General features: G+C 43.5%; 1 protein-coding gene across 1 annotated transcript in view; it reads left to right on the top strand.

Annotated features, from left to right (window-relative positions):
* The window catches only part of RANBP9 (RAN binding protein 9), an 83,918-nt gene that overhangs the window by 30,725 nt on the left and 31,811 nt on the right, over positions 1–21,382 (top strand). Inside the window, exon 3 of the mRNA XM_075532458.1 lies at positions 20,235–20,287. Within this exon, the coding sequence (XP_075388573.1) occupies positions 20,235–20,287 (53 nt within the window). The remainder of the gene's footprint in view (positions 1–20,234; positions 20,288–21,382) is intronic.

Here is a 21,382-nt window from a genome sequence, read left to right on the forward strand (position 1 = left end):
ATAAACAGTCAGCCATCTAGCTGAGAAACAACAAAGCCCACATGGAAGAAGCACACCAGCCCAGCCCAGCCCGGCAGGATCACTGAAGACAAAGCGGGTGCATAAGCAAATGTGGTGAAGAAAGCTGACAGTGCCCCGCTATCAAAAGATATAGAGTCTGGGGTCCTATAGCTCAGAAACAACAAAGCCCACATGGAAGAAACACACCAGCCTGTCAGATCAGAAGGCGGCGAAGGGATCAGGTATCAGGCATCAAAGACCAAAAATACTCATAGCATTGTGGATGAGAGGGAGTGTGGAGTGGGAACTCAGGGCCCATCCGTGGGAAATTGGACATCCCCTTGCAGAAGGACCACGGGGAGGAGACGAGCCAATCAGGGTGCAGTGTAGCAAGGATGAAACATAAAATTTTCCTTTGAGTCTTGAATGCTTTCTCCCCCCGCCCCCCTATCATGATCCCAATTCTACCTTGCAAGTCTGGCTAGACTAGAGAATGTACACTGGTACAGATAGGAACTGGAAACACAGGGAATCCAAGACAGATGAGCCCCTCAGGACCAGTGGTGAGAGTGACGATACTGGGAGGGTGGAAGGAAGGTGGGGTAGAAAGGGGAACAGATTACAAGGCTCTGCATATAACCTCATCCCTGGGAGACAGTTAAGAAGTGGATGAAGGGCGACGTTGGACAGTGTAAGATATGACATAATAATTTATAAATTATCAAGGGTTCGTGGGGAAGGAGGAAGCGGGGAGGGAGGGAAAAAATGAAGAGCTGATACCAAGAGCTCAAGTAAAAAGCAAATGTTTTGAGAATAATGAGGGAAACAAATGTACAAATGTGCTTGACACAATGGATGTATGCATGGATTGTGATAAGAGTTGTCCGAGTTCCCAGTAAATGATTTTTTTAAAAAACCACACGTGTACAAAAACCCAATAGGAATGACAAAGTTAAACATTGAAAAACCTCAGTTTTAGTATAGCAGTCTTTATGGGTACTGTGTGCTTGTACAAGATCTAGATCGAGTAGCATCCTATTTGTCAACATAGGGACATGAAGTGATGTATGTCTCTATATAGTTCCTTGCAAGAGGCTTTAAAAAAGTTTATGGAAACATTCCCTTATCTTTCAATCCCATGTTCAATGGATATGTTGGAGCCCCCTCATAGCACTAAAGAGTCCACATGGTGCAGTGCTTAAGTGCTCAGCTGCTAATGAAAAGGAGAGAGATTGGCAGCCCCCAGCAGCTCAGTGTGAGAACGGCGCTGGTGAAACCACCGCTGAGGAAACCCGGTGGGGCAGAGGAACTATGCCTTACGGGCTGACTTACCAACACGAAACAACATTTAAAATAATCTTCCTCCAGGTGTTTTGCCCCCTGAATTGGTGATTTTTCATGTATTTGTTACTATTTATTTATTGTGTGACATGGGACTGGCAGTGTTAATGAGTCAGAATCAACTGGATGGCACTAGCAACAACAATTATATGATTTCAGGCTTTCGTTTTGATGTTGGCTGGCATTGCATAGGGTAAGTAGAATATGTACAACCAACTCTTTCCTATGCAGATAATAACTTGTAAAAATAATGTGTGCCACACCATGAAAGTGTGCAAGCTCTTTCTTTTGACTTGATATCAGTACTTTGAGAAATTTTTCCTAGATGGGATAGAAAGATATAGCGTCTGGGGTCTTAAAAGCTTGAGGGTAAATAGGCAGCCATCTAGCTCAGAAGCAACAAAGCCCACATGGAAGAAGCACACCAGCCTGTGTGATCACGAGGTCCCGAAGGGATCAGCTATCAGCACCAAAGAACAAAAATCGTACCATTGGGTGCACAAACGGGTGCATAAGCAACTGTAGCAAAGAAAGCTGATGGTGCCCGGCTATCAGAAGGTATAGCGTCTGGGGTCTTAAAGGCTTGAAGATAAACAAGCAGCCATCTAGCTCAGAAGCAACAAAGCCCACATGGAAGAAGCACAACAGCCTGTGAGATAACGAGGTGTCCAAGGGATCAGGTATCATCAAAACAAAAAAGTCTTAATATAGTGAATGAGGGGTGGGAGTGTAGAGTGGAGGCTGAAAGCCCATTTGTTGGCCACTGGAGATCCCCTTGCACAGGGGTCTAGGGGAGGAGATGAGCCAGTCAAGGTGCGATGTAGCAACGATGAAAAATACAACTTTGCTCTAGTTCCTTAATGCTCCCCTCCTCCCCACACTATCATGATTCAAATTTTCTCTTGCAAGTCTGGCTAGACCAGAGGATGTACACTGGTACAGATAGGAACTGGAAACACAGGGAATCCAGGGCGGATGATCCCTTCAGGACCAGGGGTGTGAGTGGTGATACAGGTAGGGTAGAGGGAGAGTGGGTTGGAAAAAGGGAGCCAATTACAAGGATCTGCAAGTGACCTCCACCCTGGGGGATGGACAACAGAAAAGGGTGAAGGGAGACATCGGACAGGGGATGATATGACAAAATAATAATAATTTATAAATTATCAAGGTTTCATGAGGGAGGGAGGAGCGGGGAGGGAGGGAAAAAAATGACCTGATGCCAGGGGCTTAAGTGGAGAGCAAATGCTTTGAGAACAATGAGGGCAATGAGTGTACAAATGTACTTTACACGATTGATGTATGTGTGGATTGTGATAAGAGTTGTATGAAACCCTAATAAAATGATTAAAACTTTTTTTTCCTAGATGGGATAGATTCTATGCATAAAAAATGTAGCCATGAAGAAATAAAGGAAACAATTCCATTTACAATAGCATCTAACACTACCATCAAATAGATACCAGTGGTTCTCAACTGTGGGTCGTGACCCCTTTAGGGGCCGCCCAATTCATAACAGTAGCAAAATTACAGTGAATAATGTTATGGTTGGGGGGTCACCACAACATGAGGAACTGTATCAAAGGGTCATAGCATTAGGAAGGTTGAGAGCCACTGCTCTATACGATTTCCAAGGCTTTGTAAATCTTTCTGGGAGCAGGCAGCCTCATCTGTCTCCCACAGAGCACCTGGTAAGCTTGAACCTCGGACCTGTGGTTGGTCAGCATTGTAAAGCATTCCTGACAGGACCACCAGAGCTCCTTACAATAGCACCTAGGAGAGTAAATAAAATACCTAAGAATTTAATGAATAGCATGAAGGATTTGTACTGTGAAATTTATAGCAAGATGTAAGAAATTAAAGAAGACCTAAATAATGGAAAGATGTCTCATGTTCATAGTTGAGAAGATTTCATATTATTAAGACATCAGTATTAACCAAAGTAATCTATAGATTCAACTTAATCAAAATCCCAAGAGCCTTTTTAAAAACAATCATTTTATTGGGGGCTTGTACATCTCTTGTCACAATCCATACCTCCATCCATTGTGTCAACCACATTTGTACATAAGTTGTCATCATCATTCTCAAAACATTTGCTTTCTACATGAGCCCTTGATATCAGCTCCTCATTTTCCCCCCTACCCCCCATAGACCCTTGATACTTTATAAATTATTATTTTGTCATGCCTTACACTATCCGATGTCTCCTTTCACCCATTTTTTCTGTTGTTTGTCCCCTAGGGAGGGGGTTTTATGTAGATCCTTGTAATTAGTTTCCCCTTTCTACCCCACCCTCCCAGTATCGCCACTCTCATCACTGGTCCTGAAGGGATCATCTGTCCTGGATTCCCTATGTTTCCAGTTCCTATTAGTACCAGTGTGCATGCTCTGGTCAAGCTGGATTTTAAGGGAGAATGGGGATCATGATAGCGTTGGGGGAGGAAGCATTTAAGAACAAGAGGAATTGTATGTTTCATTGTTGCTACACTGCACCCTGACTGTTGCTACACTGCACCCTGACTCGTCTCCTCCCCGCAACCCTTCCCTAAGAGGTTGTCTAGTTGCCTATAGATGGGCTTTGGGTCCCCACTCTGCACTCCCCCTCATTTACAATGATATGATTTTATTTTTGTGTTTGATGCCTGATACCTGATCCCCTCGACACCTTGTGGTCACACGGGCTGGTGTTCTTCCATGTGGGCTTTGTTCCTTCTCAGCTGGATGGCTGCTTGTTTATCTTTAAGTCTTTAAGACTGCAGACACTATATCTTTTGGTAGCAGGGCACTATCTGCTTTCTTCACTACATTTGTTTATGCACCCGCTTTGTCTTCTGCGATCGTTGCGGGAAGGTGAGCATCATGGAATGCCAGTTCGTAGAGCAAAGTGTTCTTGCATTGAGGGAGTACTTGAGTAGAGACCCAATGTCCATCTGCTACCTTAATACTAAACCTATAAGTATATGCACATAGATCTATTTCCCCATCGTCATATAGAAATATATTGCCTCCTAGTTCTTTCCTCTATTTCATTTTATTTTCCTCTTGTCCCACTAACATGCTCAGCCTTTATTTGGATTTCAATAATTCCTCTCGGTTACATTGCCCTTGATCAAGCCCTACCAGGCCTCTTACTCCCTCCTTGCCACTGATTTTGGATCACTTGTTGTTCCCTTGTCCCTGGGTTTGTTAAAACCACTTCTTTTCCCCTACCTCCCCCTCTCCCATGTACCCCCAGAACCGTCCACCCTGTTGTTTTCTCCTCCAGATTATTTATGCACCTATCTTATCTAGATAGACTTGCAGAGATAACGATATGCACAAAAACCAGACAGCGCAAAACAAAGCAACAAAAGGAAACAAAACAACAACAAAAAACAATGACAAACAAAAAGAAAAGCCTGTAAATAGTTCAAGGTCTGTTTGTTGACATTTAGGCGTGTTTTGGGGTCGAGTCTGATGGGGTGCCACGCCCTGGCCCCAAAGTCTATTTTTGGTCCTCCCTCGGAACTTCCTTGCTCTGCTCCCTTTGCTGTTCTGTTGCACACACTTAGTGTTTTGCCTTGGTGTGGTGAGTCAGATGGGGCACAGAAGGCACACTTTGTCTACAGTGTTGTCCCCTGTAGGTCTATGGGCCAGTGAGGGATGTCATGTCTCATAGTGGGGCCGTCCATATGGTCCTCTCTGTGCATTGGCTGCTCTGAGCAAGGATATTGTCCTCAAGGCTTGGTGGGCCAGGATCTGTGTCTTTTTTTTTTTTTTTATAGAAGTGGGGAAACCAAACCACAGCTTTAATATGAATGACAGGAGAGCTTAGACGCTAAAGCACTGTTACAATAGATGAGCAACGTAGGAGGACTCACTTCCTGATTTTAAACCGTATTATACAGCTATAGTAATCAAAACATCCTGGCACTGGTATTAACAGTATATCAAAGAGCTCATCGAAAAAGTTCATTGTCTTTTAATTCCATTTATTCTACCAACCCTCTGAGGCTCAGCTTAAGGACGTGATGCCAAGGGACGGCTAAAGGAGGGTGAGCCCCTTGGCTGAAGGATTGGTGGGCTACAGCGACGAAAGGATACCTTTCAGGACTGTGGGATGGGATTGGAACTACTCTAAGGGGGGACTGCCTGGACAACCTTATCCCCTTCAAACTAGATTAAGACCGTCCGATCTGTTCTCTGCCTCACTGTTCTTCACCTTCATAATTACTCAAGGTCCGTGTTCCCTGTTAGAGGGGAAGCTCCAATGGAACGGAGACGTCTTTCCCTCGGCTTTGTTGTCCCAAACCTCATCACTCAGGAAATGTATTGAGGGGCTGTGAGATTTAAATCAATGACGCCTGTGACAGCAACTTAGGACACAGTGTCATTTTCCTCTGTGGTAGGAAGGGAAGTTGAATTGCACGTTGGGTGCAGTGTGGGAAATTACAGGTTAGGTAGGTTGAAGGAACAATCTTAGTAGTTGAAGTTACTGGTGAGGGAATGTTTTAAATGGACCATTTTAGCTCAGGCTGAGTAAAGTAGAAATAAAATCATTAAGGAACTGTAAACAGGCAAAATGGAGAGATTTATCCCGTTAGTTGGTTTTGGAAGAGACGTGGGCTGTTCTGAGGTGGAGTTGCTGAAGGTGCCGACTTTAAGATGCGGCATTGAACGACTAAGTTCTGTGTGTGTGCATGGGACGTAGAACAATGCTGGTGCAGAATAGGCACTCAATTATTTTAAAATTGCTATTTCTATGAACTTCCTGCAGCCCTTTCTGACAGAATGGGGGAGAGTGGGAATGAGTGCCTTTCCTCGGTGTATCCTGAGCGGCGTGCCTGGCAGAGAGCATGGGTACTTGGGATGTGTGGAGTCTTGGAATTTGTATGCTTCTTAGCCTAGATTTGGAAACCATCCCAGGACCCGCACCAGGACCTATCACGACCACAGTTCTCAAAATATTTTCGAGTTGGTGATTGTCAGTGCAGTTGAAATTCTAAATTGTCTTCTTCCTATCCTGCTTATTCCTGACTTTACCATCCATTACTTTATAGCCAATACGTGCATATTGGTTTTTGTTTTTTTAAAGAAAAAAATTCTGTTTTGGCAAAAGGGGAAATCCAATAAGCATGTTTAAAAAATTATTTTATTGGGGGCTTGTACAACTCAACACAATCTATACATAGCATCCATGTGTCAAGCACATACAATTTTTTTTGAAGTAGAAAAGGCAAGTTATTATTAGCTATTATCTTTTTTATTTTTTAAAAGATCATTTTATTGGGAGCTCATACAGCTCTTATCACAATCCATCCATGTGTTGATCCAATCAATCCAAAATGTGTCAAGCACATTTGTACATATGTTGCCATCAAAATTTTATAAATATTTATTTTCTATTTGAGCCCTTGGCATCAGTTTCTCTTTTTTCCCTTTTTCCCTCTACCCCCCACCACCTCCCCTCGCGTTTCCCCACCTTCCCCCTGCTCTCCTAGTATTGCTACTCCCATTTCTGTTCCTGAGGGGTTATCTGACCTGGATTCCTTATGTCGTGAGCTCTCATCTGTCCCAGTGTACCTCTCTGGTCTAGCCAGAACTGAAAGGCAGGACTGGGGTCATGCTAGTGGCGGGTGAGGAAGCCTCAAAGAACCAGAGGAATATTGGGTGTTTCGTCGGTACTAGACTGTACAAGGTTGACTCATGCCTTCCTTGTGACCCTTTTGTGAGGCCATGTCCCAATGTCTACAGAGAGGTTTTGAGTCTCTGCTCTGGCCTCCCTCATTCTCAATAGTATTTTTTGTTTGTTTGGGGTCTTCTGATGCTGTTGCCTGATCCCGTTGACACCTCGTGATCACACAGGCTGGTGTGCTTCTTCGATGTGAGCTTGTTGATTCTCTGCTAAGATGGCTGCTTATTTAACTTCAGTCCTTTAAGACCCTAGATGCTGTATCTTTTGATAACTTGGTATCTTCCACTTTCTTCACCACATTTGCTTATGCACCTATTTTGTCTTTAACAATTGTGTCGTGTTGGGAGGCTGAGCATCACAGAATGCCAGGTTGTTAGAACAAAGTGTTGTTGCATTGAGGGAGGGCTTGAGCAGAGGCCCAAAGTCCGTCCACTTCTTCATTGTATTGCCATGTAAGTATATGTACATAGACCAATATCTCTATTTTTATGAATTAATATATTTACATATGTACATGTCTATGTTTTTATACCTCTGTCTATTGCTTTGCTTCCTAGATCTTTCCTCTGTTTCCTTTTACCTTCCTCCTGCCCCACCATCATGCTTGCCCGTCTTCTGCCTCTTATAATTCCTTTCAGCTAGATTGCTGTTGTTGCTTTTAATTCCCTAGTTGTTCCCCTGTCTGTGCTGTTGTTTTTTCACAGCTCCCTTCCCCCGCCTCCTCCTCCCCCCAAGTTCCTCCGGAACCATCGTCCCATAGCTTTCTCCTCAAGCTTGCTTCCCATGCCGACCTCTGATTTAACAACAACAGGAGCATCTGGCGGGTGATTCTACCTGGATGCCATCTTGACTCCTCCGATATTTTCTGTGAGGTGTTGTCTAGGTGGTTCCAATGTGTAAGGACCCTGCTTTGTGAAGGAAACACTGTGAACCCAATCCTTCACCATACTCAAAGTGCCTGCTGTGTTTGAGCCCGGTGTTGCAGCACAAGACCTCTTTAAAAGTGTTGAAAGGCAAGGAGATGTCTTCAGGAGAGAGCAGTCCGTGGAGAAAGACAGCATGCTTGGTAAAGTAGAGGGGCAGCAAAACAGAGGAAGGCCCTCAATGAGATGGGCCGACTTAGTGGCTACAGCAATGAACTCAAGCATAAGAACAATTGTGAGGCTGGCCCGTGGTGTTGGTGTTTTATTCTGTTGTCCATGGGGTCCTCTGAGTTCGAACCAATGCCATGGGGCCCAACAACAACCTAGCTTTCTGGATAACACTGCTCCACACCTGCAAGGTGTTGCCAGCTAGCTAAATGCTTGGTTGAGTCCCTCAAAATCCATACCACTGTCCTCTGGAGCCAACCAGGAATTCCACGAACATGAGCCTATTGCACACTTCATTTGATGTGAAGCGAGCCCCATGATACTGTGTGGGACACCGTAACAGTGGGTCAGGCATTCTCTTGAGTCCATGTGCAGTTGTTTTGGCAGTAGCGGTGTAGTTAGAGAAAAATAAATGCATACCCTGATTAAATTTCTGTTCCAGTAAGAAACGCCATCCTTACCCCGTTGTTTGAAGGGACCCACTACGATCATCCCATCGCTGTGTCGTTAGTTGGCTTATTCGTGCTTTGTCCGGTACTCAGTGCAGGTCTCTGCAGCATTCAGTAACAGCTGTTGTCAGGGAGACCCCAGGTTGTGGAAGCCCGCCCATATTGTGTTATCTCCAGCAGTGTCGCCATGGCCATTTTGTTTATGAGGCCATTGGGAAGTGACCTGAGTGGCTGGGGAAAGAGGCTGGTTTTAGTAAGATGTGTTCCATCTGTCCTCTTGATCATTCTTAATTCCCCTGCCAAGACCACCTTTCTGTGATTCTTCACATAGAACTCCAACATCTACACACAAACGCACACGCACACGCACACCACCACCACCTACCACTCTGCCTCTGTGATCAGAGAAGTCTGTCCATGTGCCTCTCCCTCGGACGTCCTACTTACCAGTTCCCCAGTCAGGTGCATTCCAAGTCCCTACCATCTAGCCAATTCAATAGCCTTACCCCACAAGTCAGCTCACAATGGCACATTGGGCTATTTGTCATTCCAAGAAAAATAACCAGGTACACGACTGTAATTTCTTTCCACTGAGACGATTTCCCTTCGCGGCTGTCCTTCAGGGTGTCTGAGAAAGCGGCTGTAGTGCTGCAGCGCTTTGGGGTCTTGCCTGCATCCCACAGAGCTCCATCTGTAAATGGGTCCTCATTTTCTGGACCCTCCTGTGTTAAGGCCATGGTGGAAGCTTGGAGAGAGAAGGCACTGGAGCACACTTGGGGACCATGCGTCAGCTCCTCGGGGAACTTACTTGTGCCTCCGGGGTCTGTTGATCTGCTATAAACCACTTTCATTTGAGGCTGTGCATACCTCATTTTATGGCTCGGTGGGCCAGACAACACCCATGCAGTATAGGACTCATGATAACTTGATAAGCTCATTAGCAATTATGAGCTGTTTTTTAAAGGAGAGTCGTTCTTTACTACCAAAACCTAAGGGTTTGTGCTGCAATTTACCTAAAGGGATCTGCCAAAGGCTCCAAGCAGCATGTCTGTCTGCCACTGACATTTCAAGCACCCCTTCCTCTGCTAGGTCACGTGGACGGTGTAGCAGAGAACTCTGCACAGCACTTTGGGGCCGCCTTTTGTTCTGGCCCTATGCAAAACAATCATTTTGGGTCCTTAGGTAAATGAGCCAGAATACCACTACCATTGAGTCAGTTCTGACTCGGCAACTGTTTGGGACAGAGTAGAATTACTCCGTAGAGTTCTAGGAATGCATACATCTTTACGGGAGCACAGAGCCCTATTATCCTCTCAAACAGCAAACTCAAATAAAGAACATGGTGCCTCTAAATCCAAAGAGGATCGTCGATGTCATGCCTGCAATTTTGTTGTCGGAAGGGCTGGATGCGCCAACGTACCCGTCACTTGATCAGTTAATTGTGTGTGTTTTTATTGTAAGTTAGGTAATAGGTTACAGGGGGTATACCACGTTTATCTTTAACAGTTTGTACGCAAACTCACCCAGTGCATTGCGGCTCATCACAACCTCCTCAGTGTCCCAGCCCTTTCCTATTTCTCCTCCTTTCTTAACCAGGCTTCACAGCGCTTTTGATCGGAAAGGCTTGGTTATTGTATCACAGAGCTGAGTTCTTGTCAAATTAAATTCAGAACCTTAGCTTGCCGTACAATTGCTTTCTTTTTGGTAGTTTGCTGTTTTATAATTTCTTCAACATTTTGGTAAATGTTTTTTTTTTTAAGTTTTCTTTTATCTTTGAAGTAATGCCTCCTTTAAAGTCTACTCAAAATGCTTTCACCAGAGAACCTGAAATGTTCTTATATACTTAGATGAAATGCTGTTTGTTCTAAGTCTGTAGCACTGCTGTCTCAGTCACCCACTAACCATCCCAAGGGTGAGACACGAGGTTGTGTGCCTCCAGAAGGATTGCCTCTTTGGAGACCCTGGATAAGGGCACTGGGACTGTACTCCATGGCAGTGGGCTTGGGAGCCTGTGAATCACCATGGGGCATGTTTACCAACAATCCGTCTCTTCTAAGAAATAGCCTATGTTTTAGAGCAGTTTTGTTGCTTCCCTCCACTCAGTGAGACTGTACTGTGCACAGTTCTGCTCTGTCCCTGGATCAATTAGAAAGCAGGTTTTGGGAAGTAGCTAGCCTGGCCTTTTTTCTTGGTCTACTGTAGTCTGACAGTGTTTTGAGGGTCTCCATAAGGTGTTTTTGGTGGCTAAGTCTTCTGAAGTGGAATGCCTTATTTTGGTGTTTTATAAGCCTGCATTTGGATTTCTAAGAAACTGACAGACTTTTCCAAAACGGCTGTACCATTTGCATCACAGGAGGTTTCCTGCTGTTCCCATCATCCTCCGCCAGCATTGGTGCTGGCACTGTTGTGGGTTGTAGCCATTCTGCTAGGGGGGAGTGGTGGGTCATTACCTCATTTTGCCTTTCCACGGTGACATGGTGCTGACTGTCTCCATGTACAGCTTCTCAGTCGCGATGTCTGTTGATATCTTTGGGCCGTTTGCAGCTGGGTTGCTAGTTGTGTTGGGTTTTCAGAGCTCTCATGTATTTTTGTCATGCACTTTTATCAGAGGTCTCTTACAGATAAGGTCCCCAGTTTTACAGGGCTTTCCACTCTCGCCATAGTGCCTTTCACAGAGCGGAAGCTTGAAATGTTCACTTTTGTGTTGTAGCAGAAAAGTCACTGCCGAACCCAATTCACTTAGGAGATTTTCTCTTTTGTTTTGAATGATTTTTTAAAAATCATTTCCCATTTTACATGTGGATTCACAGTCATTTCAGCCCCGGGCCTAGTGTCCTATTTCACATGTGGACACGCAGTCATGTCAGCACGGTTGGTCGGTGTTCTGTTCACATTGGATTGCCTTTGCACCCGTGTAAAGGCTGTGTGCGTGTTGTGTGTTGTCGTTGTGTGTCCTGGGTTCTCTCAGATGATCTTACCTTTTCCATCTCCATTTCACTGCCTTGCTCCCTAGCCCACACTCACTCCCTGCCATCGAGTCCGTGCCATCTCATAGCAGCCCCACAGACAGGGTAGAACTGCCCCTGTGGGTTTCCAAGACTGGCTGTTTATCAGAGGGAGCACTACACCACCAGGGCTATGACTTACAAGGTTGTCGTTCAAAACTACCAGCCACTGCCCAGGAGAAAAATGAGACTGTCTACTCCCATAGACAGTTACAAAGACAGTTTTATTTATTTCTAAATTTATCTCATTTAATTGCTAGGGCTTTCAGCACGATGTTGAAGTAGAGATGAGAGGTTTGATTTTTAACCTTGTTTGGTTTTTAGTCTTAAGGAAAACATCTCATTTTTCATCTTTTAAGTGTGGTGTTTGATGTAGATGTTTTGTAGACGTTCTTTGTTAATTTGATAAAGTTTACCTCTATTTCTTGCTTGCTAGGATTTTTGTTTTTTTTAATACGCTGATCACATCATAGGTTTTGTTGATGTGATGAATTAACATCAGTTAATTTGCAGAGGTTGAACCAGCCATGCTTACCTGGAATAAACCTCGCTTGGCTGTGGTATAAGCAAGCAACCAAAAGAACCAAACTCACTGCCATCGAGTCGATGCCAACTCATAGCGACCCTGTAGGAAGGACCGAGTAGAACTGCCCCTGTGAGTCTCCAGGACTGTAACTCATTCCAGGAATAGAAAGCCCCGTCTTTATCCTGAGGAGCAGCTGGTGGTTTTTAATTGCTGACTTTGCAGTTCGCAGCCCAACTCGTAACCACTGTGCCACCAGGACTCCTGGTATGAGGGACAGGGTGGCACAGATGTGGCATAAGTGGCTTGAATCGCAGCTGGAAGGTTCTTCAGGGGTAGGTACTTGAGAAGACCACCCTAAAACCCCTGTAGAGCCGTTCTCTGTCTACGTGGAGTCATCTTCTTCTGTAGTCATCTACTTGGCAGCAGCGAATAAAAGCCGGGAAATTCATCGCCGGAGTCCACTTATTGTGGATTTTTGTGTTTGCTTTTATGAGCTAGTGGTCTATGATCTCCCTCCCAGTGGTACCCTTATTTATTAGGCCTCTCCCATAAGGAGTTAGTTAGGAAGTGTCCCCCTTTCTCCTGGAAGATCTTATAGCAAATCAGTGTTATTTCCTCCTTAACTTCTTGCACTCCTTCCCAGTAACTTGTAAGCTACATTCTACCCTGCCAATATCCACTGCCCCACCTGAACTTCGGGTCTTTTTCTATGTGTAAAATCACTCGGTGATTGGTGGTTCAAGTCCGTAAGCCTTTCCCCCAGAGAAAGATGAGCTGTCTGCTTCCGTAAAGGTCTCCAGCCGTGGCATTCCTGTGGAGCAGTTCCGCACTGTGCTGTCGGGTCTTGAGTCAGAATCGACTCAACAGCAGTGGTTTGGGTTCCCGTTATTTTATATCACATCGCTTTATTTTGAGCGCCTGTTCTACAGAACTCTGCCCCCAGTAGGCTCTAGTTCTCACAGTCATTTTTGTATGGAGCCATGATTTTTAGGGATGCATATGTCACAGTATAGTAGAGCTGAGTATAATTTATCGCATCTTTAGCCATTTCCTTTGTGTAGCCATTCCTCTTTTGGGGGGAGTTAATTTTAAAGTAGCTACCCCTAGCCCCTAATTATGTCAGCTGTCTATCATTAAATTTGACAGTTCCTTACTGTACTTTGTCTTTTTAAATGAGGTCAGATCTTTATACTTTAAAATGTGCATCATAAGTGTTTATCACTTGGGGAGTGTCATAGATGCATGTGCCTGTAAAACACAACCCCCTTGGAAAACGCAGAACAAGACCACCAGTGCGCTGCGCTCCTTCCCAACCAGGCCGTGTTCCCACCTCCTGAGAGAGACAGCCACTGTTTTGCAGTTTTCTAGCCACAGATTCACTTTGCCCCTTCTGGAAAAGGAATCATATGGCACATACTTCTTGGATTCAGCATGGTTTTCAGATCGACACTTGTGTGGAGTGGTAATTTGGTTTCCTTTCATTGCTGAATAGAATATTAACTCGCTGTGTCCATCCATTCATTTGTGGTTCTACCTGGGCTGTTCCACGTTTTCCATCCCATACTACAAACAGAGCTGCTATGAACGTGCTTATACAAGTCTTTTTGTTTACATATGCTTTCATTTTGTGAGTGAAACGCTGGGGTGTGGACTAGGCGCACATTCAGTTTTATGAGAGCCTGCCAACCTTTTTTCCAAAGAGGCAGCTTCATTTTGTCTTCCCTGGGCCACTGCTGAGAGCTCCTGCGGTCCCACACCCAAGGCAGCACTGGTGTGGCTTCAACTTGTTTAAATCGTGTTTCCCTAATGACGTGGAGCACTTTTCTTGCCTGCCACCATTGTGATGTGTCTGTTCGATGGTTGTGCCTTTAAAAATGTGTGCATACCGTATCTACCCATAAGGTGCCCTAAAGGTGCTATTGGAACCCATCTGCGGGTTCCCGGGAGAAAGATGAGGCTATATCTGCTCCTGTAATATTTTCAGCCTCAGACACTCCACATAGGGTTACTAGGAATCATAATCCACTTGGTAGTGGGCGAGGTTTAGGCGTCTTCTGCCAGTTGTTGCGAAGTTTCAATCCTGGGTTCTCCAATAAGATGCTGCTTTACTCCTGACTCAGGAGATATGCTTGTTTTCTCTGTAGATCCTTTATCATGAAAATTTTTATATATAGTATAGTTTAACGTTGTTTTTCTCCCCCTTTTGGATATGTCACCGTATCATTATTGATGAAAGAACATTTCTGTCCCTTTTGGATTGTCTTGGCACCTTTGTAACATGTTAAAGATTATGCAAATGTGAGTCTCTTTCTGGGCCCTCTGTGTTCTGTTCCATCGATCTGTTTCTTGACCCATTCCAGTCACACTCTTGATGACACAGTTTTATCCTAAATCTTATCCTATCCACGTTCTACAACTTTGTTGCTGTTCTTCAAGCTTCCTTTGGATAGTTTAAGCCCTGTGAGTTTTCAAAAAAAATTATTTTTAAATCAGTGTGGTCAACTTTTACCAAAAACACTTAATGTGACTATTAGGTAGATGTGTTGGCTCCAAAGATTAATTTGAAGAGAGTTGCAGTTTTAGTGGAAACTGTTTTTCTATGTGTAAACATAATATATCTCTAGTTATATATCTGTTTTCCCCCTTTTCCCTACCAGTGCTTGGTAATTTTCCATAGAGGTCTTGATTCTCTTTTGTTAAGTTTTTTAACTTATCTTGTCTGCTGCTGGTATAGGTGGAATTGCTTTTTAATTTTTACTTTGCTATCATGTGCTTCCAATAAGTAAACATAAAATAGAATTGTATTTTTTATTTTATAGTTATTGCTTTGTAGATTGTTTTTATAGAGCTACCTCATGTACAAATAGTCCTATTTCTTCCTCTAATCTTTATACATATTTCCTCTTAATTCCTGTTGCCATCACGTGTCTGTCAGTTGATGCAATGTGGTGGCTTGTATGTTGCTGTGAGGTATTTCAAATCCCAGCATGTCACCCACAGTGACCAGGTTTCAGCAGAGCTTCCAGACTGGAACAAACTTTGAAGGAGTAGGTGGTCTACTTCAGAGGAATTTGCCACTGAAAACTTAATGGATAGCGGTGAAACATGGTCAGATACTGGCAGTCTAAAGAAAAGAAGCAGGGCGTTTTCAGCGTCTGTGGATGCAACAGTGGGCTCAATAAAAGCACAGCTGGAGAGGATGGCTCAGGCCAGGGCAGTTGTATTGTACATAGTGGGTCCCTGTGAGCTGGACTGACTTGAATGCGCCTAACAACACTGCCTTGTTGGAAGGTCCCGGAGTCCAGGATCAAGCTGAAAGGAAGTAATGGGAGCTGGTATTCCTGCCTTTGTACTGTTATTAACGGGATAAATATTTCACCTGTAAGTATGTTAGCTGTAAGTTTTTGTAGAATCAGATCAGGGAAGTAAATCCAGTGTTCTTAATTTTCTATAAAGGTTTTAAATATTGCGAGTAAATGTTAAACTTTGTCATATCTTTATTTCTGCATCTGTTGAGATGATTATATTGGGTTTCTCCTTTATTCTGTTGATTTTGGTAACATACATTGATTTTGGAAATGTACATTGCTTGCATTTTGGATGTTAAGCCAACCTTGCATTCCTGAGTCAGATACTGCTTCTTTTTTTTTTTTCAGATACTGCTTTATCATGATCTATTATTGCTTTGCTATATTGCTAGAATTCCGTTGGGGTTTATCTTTATTTTCTTTAACAATTCCTTTTAGGTTATTTTATAGATTACAAGATACATCCTTAATACAGATTACAATGCACAGACTTAAGTTTTTTAACCCTCCTCAAAATTATGCCTATTATATTATATATTACCTATTATACTATTTTCCATAAAATGTAGAAACATGTAACCAGTAAAGTTCTTTTTACCCCTTTTTTGTTGTGGCTGTAATATGTATTCCATCTACACAGTTATTTGCTATAAACTCCATAACCCATGTTATAATTTTTGCTTTAAAGATGTGCATGAACTTTCAGAAGATTGTAAGAGAAAAGTCTCAAATTTACTCACTTATTGTTTTTAGTGCTCTTCATTCTGTCCTGGAAACCAGTTCCATCAATTGTCATTTATCCTCAGCCTGGCGCTAACATTTTTCTTCCTTAAAATCCAATGGTAACAAATTCTCTTTTTTTTCTTTCATCTTAAAATGGCTGTTTTTGCCTTCGTGTTTCTTGATGAGAGAAAATAACCAGCCCGGGCACCGCTGTTAGGTTGCTGACGAGTCACAGTGGCTCTCTTCTATGGGGGACTAGAACTGCCCCTGGGCGTCTGCGGTAGCCATCCTTCCAGATACTTTGACTTGCAGTTGGCCCTTTTTGAATGATCTTCATCCGATTTTGTTACTAATGCTCTGTGAACCGTCTGAAATAAATAAAGTTTATTTTAAAGGAGCCTTAGCCATGCAGTGGTTAAGGGCTCAGTTGGTAACTGAAAGGCTGGCAGTTCAAACCCACCAGCTGCTCCATGGGAGAGAAGGATGTGGCCCTTGGCCCTGGAAACCCTAAGAGGCATCTCTACTCTGTCTTATGTGGTTGCTGAGTCAGAACTGGGGTTTGGCTTTGTACCTGTGGCTATAATCCCATTTGGGAATGTGTTTTCTTTGTTAGCTTAATGAGGCACTGTTAGTGTAGGGTATTTCTTGCAGCGGTCTCTTGAGCTATGGAGAGCAGTGTAAGCAGGCAGGCACACGTGCCCAGGAAGAGGCACCCGTCTGATTGGTGAAGACAAGGACCTCCCCGCAGAGAGAAAGCCTTCTGCCAGAGCCAGTGCTTTGAGAACCTAACCTTCTGTTCTAGCTTCCCTCTGTGGTGCCCCTGCGATACTCCAGTAGGTGACTAAGGTACTTCGCACTCTGGTAGGATGAGCAGGTGTTTCTAGAGAAATCACCATGGTCTTATGTTAACTGTATGAGAACCTCCATTTTTTCTGCGTGTGTCTCTCCCTCCAAACGGCCAGGTTAGTTCGGTTTAACCTTTTCTCTGTAAATGGATTTCAGAAAAAGTAAAACTGCCTTCCTCAGATTTCATGTTGTAAAAGGGCAGCTGGCTTAAGCAATCACAGAAGGTTAATACTGTGGTTTAGATTCAGCCACTCGTCCAAATGGCTTGAAAGCCCACTTGGATTTTAACATTGTACAATCAGATTTCTGATGGATGCCAGGTTTGTCTTTTAGTTTTTTGGTGGTTTTTTTTTTTTTTAACTTTCAGCTTCCTATATTTTTACCAACAGGATTCATTCAGAACAAAGAGCTATGGCACCTTTGTTTTAAAAGTTCTTCTGTTAGGATTATTGGACTGTGTGCGGTTTTAGTCATAGGAGAATTAAGATAAGAACCAAGAATAGTATACGCTTTTCTCTCAAAATTAAAGTACAGGCCCTTATAGCCCAAATGGAGTGTTAATCCTATTCATTGTTTAGAACAAAAGGGCCACGCTTCAACAAGCTTATGGGTTCAAAGCAGCAGACAAAGGATTTTTCTTTTTCAGAGAAGAAACTTGTTCTCGCACCTGGACGAGGCCCCTGCAGTTGTTTAAATTAGGTTTGGAACATGGGATGCGGGTTTTTAAATACCAGGTAAAATTGGGCACAGCTTCAGCTGCATCTATGCATCCTGTGCCTACTTAGGATCTTTAGCTTCTCCGCATCGCCTCCCATCCTTTGGGGGATGCTTTCGTCTTCTTCATATATTTGAGAGAACACAATATAGCCAGGGGACAGAGTACCCCTAACTCTTTAAAGAATCACGAGAATTGTAAGATGGTTGGTAAGAGCTTCCGAGTCCTAAGGACAAAACCAAACTCACTGCCATCAAGTCAGTACCAACTCATAGCGACCCTATAGGACAGGGTAGAACTGCCCCGTGAGTCTCCAAGTTTGTAACTGTTTACAGGAGTAGAAAGCCCCGTCTCTTTCCCACGGTGCCGCTGGTGGTTTCCAAATGCAGACTTTGCTGATCACAGCCCAACTCGTCCTCACTCCGCTACCAGGACCCAGTCCTCAGGACAATCCAGCCCCCCGTCCGTAATGTAGAAAACCTAGCATGTGGCACCGCATTCATCAATGGTCCCAATGAGGTCCCCTTTTCCTCTTCATTTTTGGGACGTCCATACAAAGTGGCACCTCGCCAGGGTCTGGCCTGATCCTTTTCCTGAGTAAGTGGAATGTAAGTGGGGAAGGATCGGTGACAGTGGGCAAGATGGCCCATGCTCACATGGTCATCTCTCATTCCTGTTTTGAAGGGAAGGGAGCAGAGGGAGTATTTGCCAGCAAATTCCGTGTGTCCAAAAAGATGAGGACGGATGATAGCTAGATAAGATAAATGAATAAATAAATATATTAAGGGATTTTCTTTTGCATATTTGACCAACCCTGGCTAACACTAGTCCCATGTAGATACCAGAAGCCTGCTTGGGGGTTATTAGAACTCTTCAAAGCAGTACGTCTGTCCTCAGGGATTATTTGCCATTTCACTGGGCTGTCATTTGCACAGATTGATGTAAAAGCAATAGTACGTCACTTCTGAACTGTGCTGGTGGTTTGCAGCTACCTCACGTGCATGGGAAAGTTGGGACATTGACGAAAGAAGACTGAAGCAGCAGCGATGCGTTCGAATGGTGGTGCTGATGAAGACTTGCCAGTCCCATCGGTTTCCAAAAAGAACAACCAGATGTCCTGGAAGAAATGCTCCTTAGAAGCTCGGATGGAGAGACCTGGTCTCATGTACAAAGACATGTCAGTAGGGAGGAACCAGTCCCTGGAGAAGGGCATCGTGGTTGGTGAAAGAAGGGCAGCAAAGAAGAGGAAGACTCTTGCTCACGAGATGGCTTGATACAGGCCCTTTTGTGTCAACAGATTATTTCCCAGGTTTTCCTTTTCCACATCCTAAACCCAGAATTCCATTTCTTTTTATGGCTGAGTAATAATCCATTGAATGGATACATACCATATTTGTTTATCTTTTCATCTGCCGATGGGTGTTTGGATTACATGCTGGGATAAATATTGGTGTAAATGCATACATTTTAGTTGTTTTCAAGACTGGGGTACACACCTAGGACTGGAACTGCTGGGTCTTATTTCTATGTTTAATGTTTGTCTGGGGTCAGTCACCCTTGAAACTGCTATGGAGCAATTCTTCTGCATCTTATCCACTGCCGTGGAGTCAATGCCAACTGTATACGACAGGGTGGAAGTGCCCTCGGGGATTTCCAAGACTGCAACTGTTTATGGGAGGAGAACGCGCCCTCTTTATCCCAACTCTGCGCATCTGCAGTTGAATTGACACGATATTTCAACATCATATGTAAGGAAGTTTCAGTTGTGCGTGAACTACTAGATGGCATATTAAAATCTGGAGGAAAATAACCTGTAAAGTGGTTTAAATTGTGACCCAAAGTAGCCAGTTTTGTTTGTTTGTTTGTTTTTCATGGAGCACTGTTCCGACTTGTAAGGATGTCTGGCATTATGTGGCTATTACTATTTGGAATAAGTAGCAACCATCAATAACAATGGGGTTGAGTACGTTGAAGGTGTGTTGGAACTGCCAAGCTACACCATTGTGCATTCCCATGAGCAACACACAGGCTTCAGTATCTGTGCCCCAGTCAACACTTGCTGCCTGTTTTATAGACCCTCGTAGTGGTGTGAAGCGGTATCTCTTTTGATTTGTACTTCCAAAGTTGCATGGCATTCGTACTTCGGCAGGCCTACAAACTGGAGGGTTGGTGACCGAGTCTACCCAGCAGACTCCAGAAAGAAAGGCTAGGGATCTACCTCTTAAAACTCAGCTTGTCCTCCAAAACACACAGACTGGTTGTGGTTCAGAGTCGACCAGGTGGCAACCCGCTGTCATGGCTAACTATGTAGCCCAGTCTTTATTAAATTGTTTTGTCATTTTGTTGTCGTGTTAGAGGTATTCTTTATGTATTTTGGATGTTGAACTCTTAGCAGGTAAATGGCTCCCAAATGCTTTTTCATTTTACAGACTGTCTCTTTACTTTATTGACAAAGTCTGTGATTTAGTCTGGTTTTGATAATGCTTTAACTGTTTAATAATTTTCCCATATAAGAACATAATAACCGGCTTTCCCCCTTTCTTTCTTTTGTAACAGTTACATGGGGATTGGTCTTTCTGCGCAAGGTGTGAACATGAATAGGCTACCAGGTATGCTTGTCACTGAATTCTGGTATTGTAGTCTCAAGCTTGCTCTTGCTGGTCAACGATAACAAATCACATTCACTGTCTGTACTTTTGATTGCCTGTGAGTTCAAAGTGGAATTTGATCAGTTCTTTCATAGTTGGCAATAAAGTTAGCTGCTGTGCAGCTTAGTAGAATTTAAAGCATATATTTACTGTGCATTTTTAAATGTTATTTTACCTTGTAGGTTAGGGTTACATCAGTGACTTTAAATGGTTACCTGACTCGCCACTAGCTTTCAGAGCCCACCTCCACTGGGATATGGGCCCCTGTTAGAAATTCTCCAGGGAAGGTATGAACGAGGTCCACATGAATGCCTAATGCCCGTCATTAGCGAGAGGGGACCCTTAGATTGTCGTTATTGGTGTTTTGTTTGCACGTGTTAGAAATTGGTACTTAAAGAAAAAATAATATCTTTAAGATAGAAAGCTAAAGAGGGACTATGAAATGAAGTGCCCTTTAGAGACAAACTCATAGCTGCCGTGTACTTGTAATCAGTTGGGATCACATGGCCATGCTGTCAGTATATCTTTTTGCTTAAGATTGTGTGTGACGGTGGGCTTACATGAGAGGGTTATTACTCAGAAGTTCTCCTGAGAGATAACTAATGAAATGTCCGTGTTTGCAAATGTCTCAGTAGTAGTGCTGCTGAAAGACCAGACAGACATGGACTTGTATATTTGAGTCATGACTCTGAAAACTCTGTAGGACTGAATCGGGTAAAATAATTCTGTTTTACGGTAAAATGTGTTCTGTTGTTGTTAAACAATTTAAAGCAAAATTTCTTCAGTGTCCTGGTGAAAGCAAATATTTGGAAAACTTGTTCGCTGGTGGGTACTGCGTTTATATTTTTGTCTGGCAGGGGTCTGCTCTGTTTAGTATCTGTTTTGGTGTTTTGTCAGGTGAGTTTATTTTCTTTAGAGTTGTAAGAAAAAAATGATCTCGAATGATTTTTGAGCCTGTAAATGTGCATTGGGGTTTTATTTTTGTGCACTGTTTTTATACTATACAGGCAGATCTTTCCATAATCTTAGTAACTCTGGTGCCGGATGAGCTTACTT

The sequence above is a fragment of the Tenrec ecaudatus genome, chromosome 1 (assembly GCF_050624435.1).
Source record: "Tenrec ecaudatus isolate mTenEca1 chromosome 1, mTenEca1.hap1, whole genome shotgun sequence".
Lineage (NCBI taxonomy): Eukaryota > Metazoa > Chordata > Mammalia > Afrosoricida > Tenrecidae > Tenrec > Tenrec ecaudatus.